Here is a 12,344-nt window from a genome sequence, read left to right as displayed (position 1 = left end):
GGAAGAACTAGCAGAAAGAACGCTGATGTGGAATCTGACCAGGGAGGCAGGGAGCGGAGAAGGAAAGAAGCAAGGCAGCAGTTTACCCAGAAACAGCCTGAGGTTTCCCTCATGAAGCACCCTGTGTGTTTCTGGGCACAGTGGTAAAGAACCCGCCTGCCAAGACAGGAGATGCAAGAGACACAAGTTTGACCCCTGGGTGGGGAAGACCCCCTGGAGGAGGAAATGGCAACCCACTCCCGTGTTCTTGCCTGGGAAATCCCATGGACAGAGGTGCCTGGAGGGCTACAGTCCGTGGGGTTGCAGAGTCGGACACAACCTAAGAGTCTGAACAACAAGGAGGTTGAATCCGGAACTGCTCCATCCCTGGGCTGGCAGCTCCCAGACATTTAGATCCCCACTTTGTCAGAACGTTTCTGGGTGAGTTGAGGAACACACATCCGTGAGCATGAGACCCAAAGGGTCGAGTAAGGCTGTGCCCCGCCTTCCAGCCCGTGTATGTCAACTGCCCCTTCCTTCACATCCCCTCCCCACAGGGGACACCAGCAGGTCTTGCTGGGAGGTGAGCCTGGGCTCAGGACCCCGACAGCCAACAGCACTGCAGGGACTCCTAACTGAACCACAGCCTTCATCCCCAGGGGAGAAGTGTTCTCCACCAAAACGCTCATAAAGCTGAGGAAGGATCCTTGACAGAAAGTGACAGAAAGCTCAATGATGATTAGTGTCAGGAAACACTGAATCAGGCCTTGTGTTTACCTCCACCAAGTACAAAAGGCACCTTCTCCAAACCACCCCCCGACCCATCAGCAGATGGCCTCTTCCCTGAGGACGTCTTCTCCAAACACGACAGCACTTTGGCTCACACACGACCACGGTGTTCCTCCCAGGACCACTGGACAACTTAAAATCATTTGATACCCAAAACAAAAATCAATTATACCAAGGAAACATTATGTTTCTAACTATCCCAATTTAAACATTCCTAACAAGAAACATAAAAGCTCCATACATCTTAGGTTATAAAATTGTTCACCTGAGTGACCAAAAGTTCTTAACTTTCAGATCATAAGCAAGATCACGTGTGTGCTCTGTCATGTCTGACTCTGTGACTCCACTGACTGCAGCCTGCCAGGCTCCTCTGTGCATGGGATTCTCCAGGCAAGAACACTGGAGTGGGCTGCCATGCCCGACCAGGGATGGAACCTGTCTCCCGTGTCTCCGGCACGGACAGGCGGATTCCTGACCAGAGTACCACCCTGGAAGCCCCATAAGCAAAGTGCCACACTTCAGTTTCCCATCAGGCTCCCTACCCGAAAGCAAACCACAGACTGGAGAGCAACACCAGACAGCAATGACTACAACAACCCAAAGAAGACAACCTGCCACTTGTGACTTTTCTCATCCTATCAAAACATCACCCATAGGTTTGCACCAACGTGCACCACCCCCATACACAAAAGCTTATTAGTTAACTTAAGGAGTAAAGTACGCATGGCCTGATTTTGAAAGAATAATTAATAAGCACAACTATTCAGCATTCACTCATTGAAGCTTCAGTTCAAATCTATACTGTTCCATGCTATCTAAACAAACAATTCCTTGTATTATTTCCAAAACAACTGTGCCTATCTATACTGTGCACATATACTGCATGGCTGCAAATAACAAAGTAACTGATAATTTATCAAACAAAGGAAAAAAATCACCGCCTGATGCACTCTGTCTTACAGTAATCAGTCATAATGGTATTTTTCAGAGCACTATTTGCAATATTCTAAGGATAGGAAATTTTGACTAAGCACTTATGATATATGCAATGCTGACCAAAAAAAAATGAAATGTGATACATGAGCCTTTGTGCAACTTGTAAGATTGACCTTCCCTCCTGGATCTTAAGTTAAAAATAATTCAAAGTAAATTTTTTTTTTTAAAACACAGAAAAAAAAAATCACAGGATAAGTACCAAAATTGTAACAGAGAATATACAGGCTACTGGAAGGCAGAGGCAGCAAAGACTTACAAGATTACCACAGGGACAATTCGAAACACCACCACGCAAGAGGTGACAGCATGAGTCAGCCTTGAACAAAACCACAGTGAGCAGGAGAAGCGGGAGATGGTATGTGAGTCCCAAGACCTACTGGAGACCAGGCTCCACGGGTCACGTGGTATGATGAAACACTGCTTTAGGAAGATGGGTCTGGCAGTGGTATCCAGCAGCTAAGAGGTGGGGAGGCTGAAAGGGAAGTGGAGATCAAGTCCTCAAAGAGAATGCTGTCAACAAGAAGGAGAAAAGGGTAGATTCAGCTTACGAAGGAAAGGGATTAAGGTTACCAAGCCAATCAGAGTGACCAGAAATGTAATGGAATCACTGAGAAAACTGGATGAGTTTGGAAGATGTCTGTTTTTTATTTTTATTTTTTAACAAATCAGTGATGCATTCTTATCACACATATGAATGTAAAGGGACAATTAACGTTTCAGGAAGACATACAAACTCTCACCTGCTCTCACTGCAAACCAGTTTCTTTCATCTGACCTTCAAGACCCTATGCAACCCAACCCCTGTTTTCTCTTCAGGCTTCTGTATTTCTGTTTATCCACTACAACCAAACTTCACAATCCACCCCTGGAACCACCCACTGACGAGCTGACCCATCTCACGTGTGTTTATCATCTGTTTCCATGTATGTTGCCATGTTCACCTTCACAGCAGTTCTTTGCAATAAACGGTGAGGGGATCCCTCTTCTATTCAAAGCAGTCTGAAACTTGGAAAGACCAAACAACTTGCCAAAGTGATCTCAAATTATTTCTTGAATGAGCATTAAACATGCCTAATGAACTGAGATATTTCAAAGGGCATTAAACCAAGTGTTCTCTGGAGCACAGGAAGAACACAACGAGGACTGCTGAGCGCCCAGCAGCTGTAGCACCTGAAACAAACACCCGACGAGGCACTGCCCTTCTGGAGTGACCGTTCACCAGCCCGGACGAAGGCAGCCTGTGCAACAGAGCACTCTCTGTGAGGGACAGGAGCCCTGTGATGGCATGGTCCTCCACAATGGGAGGGAGAGTTGATAAAAGCGAAGCTCAGTCTGCTTTGAGGGTAGTGCAGGCTTTATTTGCTTTTCTTTAAAAAAAAAAAGAAAAAATTACGCTATTACTCAGGAAGATCAAAAACATTAGGTTTAAAAATCAGCCAATGTATAGGTTCTTTAAAAAAGTATAAAAAAGTTAAATTATTTATGGATTCCAGTCTGTACTCTGAAATAAATGAAAAAATTATACAACTTAACAGAACTGCAAAATATCTTTGAAGAGTTAACCACTCAGTCCTGTCCGACTCTTCACAACCCTATGGACTGTAGCCCACCAGGCTCCTCTGTTCACAGAATTCTCCAGGAAAGAATAATGGAGTGGGTAGCCATTCCCTTCTCTAAGGCATCTTCCTGACTCAAGGATGGAGGCCAAGTCTCCTGCATTGCAGGAGGATTCTTTACTGTCTGAGCCCTTTACATTATCCTAACTAAATGTGAAAAAAAATTTAAGTAGATTACATTTCCAAGGGAGTTCATGATAACCCAAATTTTAATGATCTGTGACCCAGAGAAATGCTTCCTTTGGGCTTATCTGTAGCTTATCAGATCTTAACAACGTAAGAACTAACAAAACTGTCTGAAATGTGTCTTACACACCAGCTTAATTAATTACCTTCCTGGAACACCAATTTAGAGATGTGGTAATAGAGCATATTTTCTATATTACTATAGTGTATAGTATTTTCTATACTATACCATATAGACTTTTTATTAAGAAAAAAAAAAAACCTATTCCTGAAAACAATTTCTGTATCAATCTGAATGGCTGCATCTTAGTGGAAAAGAAAAGGCATTAAGTATTATACTCATAGAATTTGTGCTCAAGACAATTTGAATCATTTTGTCTCCCTAATGCAAACACCATAACCTTAAACAGAAGTTATTGTTTCCATTTCACAGATAAGACTGAGGCTCAGGGATTTAAGTGGCCTGGTTAATATCACAAGGGAAGCGGTACAGCTGGAACGTAAGCCTCCGGTCCAGTGCTCTACTAAACATGGCTCTCACTCTTCAAGGCCTTTCACAGCCTTTACAACTGCAGATGGTGATTGCAGTTATGAAATTAAAAGATGCTTGCTCCTTGGGAGAAAAGCTATGACTAACCTAGACAACATATTAAAAAGCAGAAACATTACTTTGCCAACAAAGTCTAGTCAAAGTGATGGTTTTTCCAGTGGTCATGTATGGATGTGAGAATTGGACCATAAAGAAAACTGTGACATGGTCCTCCACAATGGGAGGGAGAGTTGATAAAAGCGAAGCTCAGTCTGCTTTGAGGGTAGTGCAGGCTTTATTTGCTTTTCTTTAAAAAAAAAAAGAAAAAATTACGCTATTACTCAGGAAGATCAAAAACATTAGGTTTAAAAATCAGCCAATGTATAGGTTCTTTAAAAAAGTATAAAAAAGTTAAATTATTTATGGATTCCAGTCTGTACTCTGAAATAAATGAAAAAATTATACAACTTAACAGAACTGCAAAATATCTTCGAAGAGTTAACCTCTCAGTCCTGAGTGACAAAGAATTGATGCTTTTGAACTGTGGTGTTGGAGAAGACTCTTGAGAGTCCCTTGGACTGCAAGGAGATTCAACCAGTTCATCCTAAAGGAAATTAGTCCTGAATATTCATTGGAAGGACTGATGCTGAAGCTGAAACTCTAATACTTTGGCCACCTGATGCAAAGAACCGACTCACTGGAAAAGACCTTGATGCTGGGAAAGATTGAAGGCAGGAAGAGAAGAGGACGACAGAGGATGAGATGGTTGGACAGCATCACCAAATTGATGGACGTGAGTTTGCGCAAGCTCTGGAAGTTGGTGATGGACAGGGAAGCCTAGTGTGCTGCTGTCCATGGGGTCGCCCAAGAGTTGGACACGACTGAGTGACTGAAGTGAACACCACAATTCTTGCCCCATCCCACAAAAAAATCCCCACAAAAGATAAATTTTAAAAAATATATGTATATTACATTAGCTAATTTGGAGAGAAGTTAATGGTATATTAACTTACAGTATGAGTGAAAGTTTCCCGATTCTCCTTGCCTCAGAAAACCACTGCAGAGAAAAATTAAGTAACTGGGGGAGGATACCCAATAGCTGCCATTTGCTATGAAAATAATTACTGCTTAACTGAGATCTTCTAAAAGCCTCTCCCAGAAGGCATTTATTAACTGAACTGTTTTGATTCCTCGATGCAGCCAAACCAACCTAAAATTTCCTGTAAAAGTCACGACTAGCTCTACTCCCTGCTCTCAGTTTGTAGGTGCCACAGTCAGGTCTCTTCAGCACCTTCCCAAGAAGGTTTAACTTTCATTAATAACTGCTAACACTTATTGAAAATCATGTACATCATTCCACAAGTACTCATTCATTTAACCCTTGCAATCTAACGTAAGTACTATTATTATCCCTCAGATAAGAGTGAAAAAAGCCTTCTCAGACATTGCCCACTGCTCCAGGGACCCGAGTCACTGTAAAAGCTCCCAGCAGTGGACAACAAATTAAATAAAGGTTTTATTACTGTAAGCAGTGGAGTTGTTCTTTTCAAATGTCATTTTTGGAAGGCATCTTTTTAGGGCCTAATACAGCAACAACTGACATCTGCACACTAACCTCCCCAGTCTCATTTCAGTTCAAGGCTCTCACTAGGATTCTGATTGCCAGACACATCCACGTCATCCAGGATAGGAGCACTTATGCTAAAACTCTTCCCAAAAGAGTTTTCTTTTTTAGGTCCTAACACTATCAACATGTTATCTGTATTATTAAAATTAGTTGAGGTACTTGTTTTGTCAAGTACAATGTATCTAATTAGCCTATACTATGAAAAAGTATAACAATTTTGCCAAGTATAACAAGTATAACAAAGTATACTTGTTATATATAAAAAAGCATATATATAAAAGTATAACAAAAAAACAATTTTGCCAAGTTTTCCTTTTAAGTATCTTCAACGATTTTTTTTTTAAAGTAAAGGACACATGGTCACTTTTTTTTTTTGGTGTGTGAGCTTAAATAACACTAAATGCTATCTGCTATAATACTACTAACATAAATGTTCAGTTTCTATCTTTAATTCAAACATTATCACTATTTGCCAAACAACTAACTTTTGAGGATACTGAAAACAATCTCCAGAGAAACATGGCCATACCAACAACATTAAGCACTAACGACTATTACCATAGTAATTTTAACTCTTTTCATCTTTGTGTCACTAACTGGGGGCTAAACCTCCAGAACTAGAGGATCCATTTTCATAAACAGAGGGTCTGTAATAAGTATGCAGAGACAGGAACCTTGCCTGTCTTTCATCTTTTCAATGAAACAGTAACAAGACTAGTACCTTTTAAAAATACTTGATCACGGACTTCCCTGGAAGGATCTGACTGCCAATGCAGGGGACATGGGTTCCACCCGTGGTCCGGGAAGATCCCACGGGCAGGGAGCAACTAAGCCGGTGTGCACAACCGCTGAGCCCTTGAGCCCAGAGCGCGCGCTCTGCCACAAAAGAGCCACCGCAATGAGAAGCCCACGCACCACAACTAGGGCGGCCCCTGCTCACTGCGACTACAGAAAGCCTGCGCAGCAACGAAAAGCCAGCACAGCCAAAAACACAAAAACTTGATCATTAAGTACCTAATTTAAAAACATTCTTGTTGCTATTGCTAACATACCATTTATACCTGTGTTCCTAATAATAAATATTGGGCCCATTTTAATACCAGTTTTTTTCAGCTTGCTACACATGCAGTACCTCATTTCATTAACACCTGACCCGCATCAATCACACAAATTTCCTAGAACATCGTTAGTGAGTAATTTTCACTACTGCAAACTGGGCCAGTTGTTGAATTTTATGCCAGTGGCTGGCAATTCACTGCAGCTGTGACGAGCATGAACTTAACCCACAAGTCTCTTAAAAGCAAGGCCAACATTTTGAACATGAACTTCACCCACAAGTCTTCTAAAAGCAAGGCCAACATTTTGAACATGAACTTCACCCACAAGTCTTCTAAAAGCAAGGCCAACATTTAAGTTGTAACCCTATGTAACATTTACTCTGAAAACATCCAAATCATGTAGGAAAACTCTAGAAATGTTTCTTTTAAAAATAAAAATATGCTTGTTAAATCTCCATTTTTCTAAAATGACCTACACTCTAGTAGTGTTTGTGGACTTGTCACTTTTACTGACATCGTAACGACCTTATGCCACTAAACAAACAGTTGCTGAGCCTGGGTCAGCTTTAAAGCATACGACTAGAATTAAAATTCGCACTGAAATACAAGTTCTACCAGTAAATGTCATTAGTTTTAAAAATTTAACAAGAAACTGCAGCATATTATGAATTGGATACAAATCCTGGAAGAGCCAGGAACACTATTCTGGACTAGTATGCTCTTACTCTAAGAGAAAAAAGAAAATTAGTTCTACTTCATCCATTTATTGATAGTATGGATGACATTTTAGACAGTAGAGAAATAGAATTATTGCTGGGCAATTAAAAAGTTACAAGGATAGGCCTAAAAGGTTACTTCTGGACAAAAGGCGGCTGCCACGAAACCCGCCTCCGCCTGTCCCAGAGCAAACCCTCCCCAGGGCTCTTGGCCGACCCGGTCCCCACCTCGCCCAGCCGACGCCAAAGAGAAACCCCGTGCCCCCGCAAGGCGGCGCAGCGCACCTCCGGGGGCGGGGCCAGCGCCGGTCACGTGGGAGGCGCGCGGCCGCCATCTTGCAGGGCGGGGGAGGGGCGGGGCCCCGCGGACACCCCCCTCCCCTCCCCGCCGTCCGCCGGTCCTCGGCGGCGCGTGCGCGCGCTGCTCTCGGTCGCGAGCCCCGGCGCCTCCCTGCGGACTCCGGGGTAGGCCCTCCCTCCACAGGCAACCGCGGCCAAGACCGCGAGCGGAAGGGCTGAAGTGCAGAGACCCCCTCGAGCCGCCTCTCGGGGCGGCCTAGCAGCAGAACACCCGCGGGCACGTCCTCAGGGCCAGAGGCGGCCACGGCTGAGGGGCTCGGAGTCGCGCTGACAAGTGCGGGGCAGCAACAGCCAAGTAAGACGGGGTGATCTGTCACAGCAACCCTCAACCACGGGAGAGGAAACGCTCGCCAGGCCACCGACGTCCACAAATGGCGTTCAGTGTCACCTGAAGGCGTGTGCCCTGTGATCTACCCCGCTCCCGCGGACGGCCACGACACAGGCACCGTCTGAGAAGTAACGATGCGCTCCAACTCGTGGCAGCATGCCCAGCCTCACTGTCCACTCTTCCCGGCACTCACTGAAAGGCCACACGCCGCGGTCGACATAAAAATTTCACTGCTGCGCTCTGAACGCATCTCTGTCCTTGTCTCGTCCCCTTACAACACTCGCATTATAAGCAAAATTTAAAGGGAGAAAAAACACTGCAGTTAAAACCAGAAGTCGGTTACCCTTGTTGGAATAAGAATGCAATAATATAAACTGCTCCACTATGAGACATTTTCCTTATATCTACACGCTAAAGTTATCTTTACAATATATACAGGAATTTTGGGGGTAAGATATGTAAGTACTGCTTCAAAGTTCAGGCTTGCTTCTTTAAACTTAATAATGGGCACATAGGATTTTTTTTTGGAATTAGTAGGCTGAAGAGTGCAGTATACACAGTTGTATGAGACACTGGAATATTTCATGCTCGCCAAAATTCTGGATACTAGCATTAATACGTCCCAGTTTGATAAAGTATGTCCTAAAGTGGGTTAGTCACTTCACTGACGCCTCCTTTCTAAAAGGAGGGGCTCAGCCTAGATTATCACTAAATCCTTTCCACCTCCTAGGTTCCTTTGATTCTATGGGTATTGAGTCCACACCGCCATTGGCGAGATATAATGCCCAGTTTTAGTCTGAATGACAGCAGATATATAAGCTGAAAGAACTTTCAAGTAAGGAGTGAAAAAAATCTCGCTTTCCAATATATCATCCTGGAGATCTCCTAAAGCTGAAAAACATGGCATCCAAATAAATACTTTTTAAATAATCGTGAACCACGAAAATAAACTTACTGTACAGTCTTTACTCTAAATAAAAGCAACTTGCTCCACTAAACTGTCACACTCAAGGGCTTTATATTGGGCCCAGATTATTAAATTGCTTTCGTGGCTTTATAAAATTTTCTTTCATGTTTGTGACAAGGGACTTGCCTTTAATCTCATCTACTACATTTTGGCGTTCAGTAACTTTTTAGAAACCATTTATGCCTTCAGTAAAGGCCCCACAAACATCGCCGGACCCAAACGTGTAGACACGACTCAAACCCGTTAGAAGCCGGACTGGCCGGGGGCAAAGGGCACCAGAACCGCCCGAGGGGACGTTTCCCTACCCAGACAACCTGCCCGACGACCTAACTGATTTGAGTCATTTCACACCTCTGACTTTTTTTCTGAGAACATCAAGTTCTCTGAGCAGGAGCCAAAAGAACCAACGACCCGCTTTACCTCAGGCCACCGCGGAGCGCGCCGGGAGCGCGTCTGGGGCCGCCTCCCCCGGGGGGCGAGCTGGGCCTCGGGACGCGCGGGCGGAGCGCCAGGCGGCGGGGCGGCGGCCGGCCCGGGCTCCGCAGCCCCGACGGAGATGTCGGGGCCGAAAGGTCCCGAGAGCCCGCGTCCGAGGGCCGGGCTGAGCTCCGGGCTTCCGGGGCAACCGCAGCGGGACGAGACTTCCAGAGCATTCTGTTATGGCGGGTGCTCGTGTGTGTGTGTGTGTGTGTGTGTGTGTTTGTGTGTGAGGGGAGTGGGACTGAGCGGCCCGGCCGAACGCACATCAGTCCCGGGACCGGGGTAGGGGTCGGCCCGGCCGGGGGTCGTCGGGGAGCGGAGGCCGCGGGGACCGCTGCGCGCGCGCGGAGAGGCCGGCGCGCCTTACCTGGGCCCGGGCGCCAGCCAAGTGGCCCGGCGCCGCCTCTACGTCCTCGGGGCCCCCGGGGAGCGCGGCGCGGAGCCTCTCCAGGTGCTCCCTCAGGGTGACGCGCTGGTGGAAGGAGAAGGCCGGGTGCAGCGAGGCCATGGTAAAGAGCAGCAGCAGTTCCTCCTGGGCCCTGAGCCCCAGCCCGCCGCCCGGCCGGGGCGCGGCGCCGCCGCCTTCCGGGCCGGAGCCGTCCTTCTCGGCGTCGTCCTCCTCGCCGCCGCCGTCCTCCTCGCCGCGCTCGTCCTCCACGCCGCCCCGCGAGCCCTCGCCCCGGGCCGCGCGCAGGCTCCGGAGCACCGCGTCCACCTGGGGCAGGAGGCGGTGCAGGCGGCCGGCGGCCTCGCGGTTCTCCGAGCCCAGCAGCGCCAGGTAGACTATGAGGCGCGAGCGCACGGCGGGCTCTCGGAAGTCGGCCAGCGGGCCCGGGTCCGAGAGGCCGTTGGCCTTGGCCTCCGAGTCGCGCAGGTAGTGGTAGTCCTTGCGCGCCAGGTCCTCCAGGCACGAGCCGAGGAAGCGCAGCTCCAGCGGGTTGCACAGGTCCAGCAGCCCGCACATGAACTCTAGGCGCTGCGCCGAGCCCAGCACCATCCCGAACCACTCGTACACCCGCTCCTGCTCGCGCAGCGCCGCCGCCGCGGGCCCCGCGCCGCCGCCCGGCATGCCCGCCCCCGCCGCCGCCCCGCCAGCAACAGGCGGCCCGAGCCCCCGGGACGGCGGCGGCGGCGGCGGTGGCGGCGGGGGTCCCCGCGGCGCGCCCGAAGGCGGCGGCAGCGGCGGCGGGGGGCGGCAGTCGCGGCGGCGGCGCGGAGGCGCCTTCGCGCCCGGCCGCGCGTCTGCCTCAGGCTCCTCAGCCTCGGGCGGCGGCTCCGCGGAGTGCGTCGGCTTCAGCGGCAGCTTCATCCTCAGCATCCTCGGCTACGGCGGCGCGGACATGCGAGCGGGGGCGGGAGGGCGGGGCCGGGGGCGGGACGGGGGCCGCGGCGGCGGCGGGCGGCCGTCAGGAGCAGGGCCCCTCCATGCCGCCGGGGCCGGGCCGGGCCGGGGGCGGGTCTCGGCCGGCGCGGGGGGCCGCGGGCGGTGTCTTCCCGGGCCGGGGGCGGGGCGTGCCCGCGGCGGCTCCTCCCCCCGGGCTCTGCGCCGCCTCTGGGAACCCGGGCGCGGTCGGGAGCGAGCTAACGAGCGTGTCCTCCGTCCGCCTCCCTCTCTCTGGTCGTCCGCGTAGGGCCGGGCCGGCGGCGCCTGAGCGGTCCCTTCGCGAGCCGGTGCTGACCGGGCGGTGGCGACAAGAGGAGGAGCGGCCGGGCGGGCGGAGACGCTTGCGGGCTCCGCGCAGACGCCTTAGCCAATCAGCAGCCGGAACGGCTGGTTGCGTGAGTCTCCCCGCCCCCGGGCACGCCCCCTCCGGGAGGCCACGCCCAACCGCCCTGCGGCCGCCTTCCCTGCCGGCGGCTCCCGCGCGGTCCCGGCGTCTGGCGTAGACCCGGGCTCGGGGCCGGCGATGGAGCGACCGCGCGGGTCGGCCAGGCATGCGAGAGGCGCGTGCGGCCCACGGCGCAGGGGCCGTCGGGGGTCGCACCTTCTCCGGGCTCCGGCGCGGCTTCTGACTCCCGACCCCGCGCCACCGCCGCGGGCGGGCCGCCGTCCCTGGCGCCGCCGGGCTCCCGTCGCGGCCTCTCGGGACGCGTCCCGGAGCCGATCTCCCTCCGGAGGGGGCGCGCCGGCCCGACCTCCGCGGGTTTCGGAGGTCAGCGCGCGGGCCCTGCCGCGCCGGCTCCGCCACCCAGTGTCTGGTCTGCGCCGCGGGCGGGCGCCTGAGTCCCGGGCGGGCGCCCGGGCGCAGGGCCCTCCCGACCCGGGCAGCCCCACGGCCCCGGGCTCAACGGTCTGTAACGGTCCTCGGGAATTATTGCCGCGACAATTACCAAAGCCCCGCGGAGCCACCATCTTCGGGGGCCTGTCCTATTAGCTACATGACGTTTCTGTGCCTGACGCTAGTATTTTGAATTCCTGTGCCCCTGCGAATTCTCTGTGACTTGAGGAACTGACTTTTTTAAAAAAGTTTTTGTTACGTTTTTAAGGTTGGAAGACCTCTCTCGCTGTTTGTTGCTTTAAAAAAAAAAAAAGTCTATAATTTTAACACCCAGCTGGATCTTTTGAGGGTTAATTTTTAAAAGGTGGGACTAAAAAAAAACAAACAAAAAAAAAAAACAAAAAAACCCCTTCAGGTTTTATTTTTATTTTTTTTTTTTTTCCCTTCAGGTTTTAAATTAGGAAGTCCTACTACAGCTGTGTAGTGGCAGGATG

The 12,344-nt window shown here is 50.1% G+C and overlaps 1 protein-coding gene across 1 annotated transcript in view; it reads right to left on the bottom strand.

Moving 5' to 3' along the window:
- ZCCHC2 (zinc finger CCHC-type containing 2) overlaps positions 1–11,065 on the bottom strand; it is a 45,859-nt gene extending 34,794 nt beyond the window's left edge. The window contains 1 exon segment of the mRNA XM_043888975.1: positions 9,999–11,065. Coding sequence (XP_043744910.1) covers positions 9,999–10,949 — 951 coding nt within the window. The 5' untranslated portion in view covers positions 10,950–11,065.
- Between the last annotated feature and the right edge of the window lie 1,279 nt (positions 11,066–12,344).

The sequence above is a fragment of the Cervus elaphus genome, chromosome 27 (assembly GCF_910594005.1).
Source record: "Cervus elaphus chromosome 27, mCerEla1.1, whole genome shotgun sequence".
NCBI classification, from domain to species: domain Eukaryota; kingdom Metazoa; phylum Chordata; class Mammalia; order Artiodactyla; family Cervidae; genus Cervus; species Cervus elaphus.
This window is presented reverse-complemented; position numbering and strand designations above follow the sequence as displayed.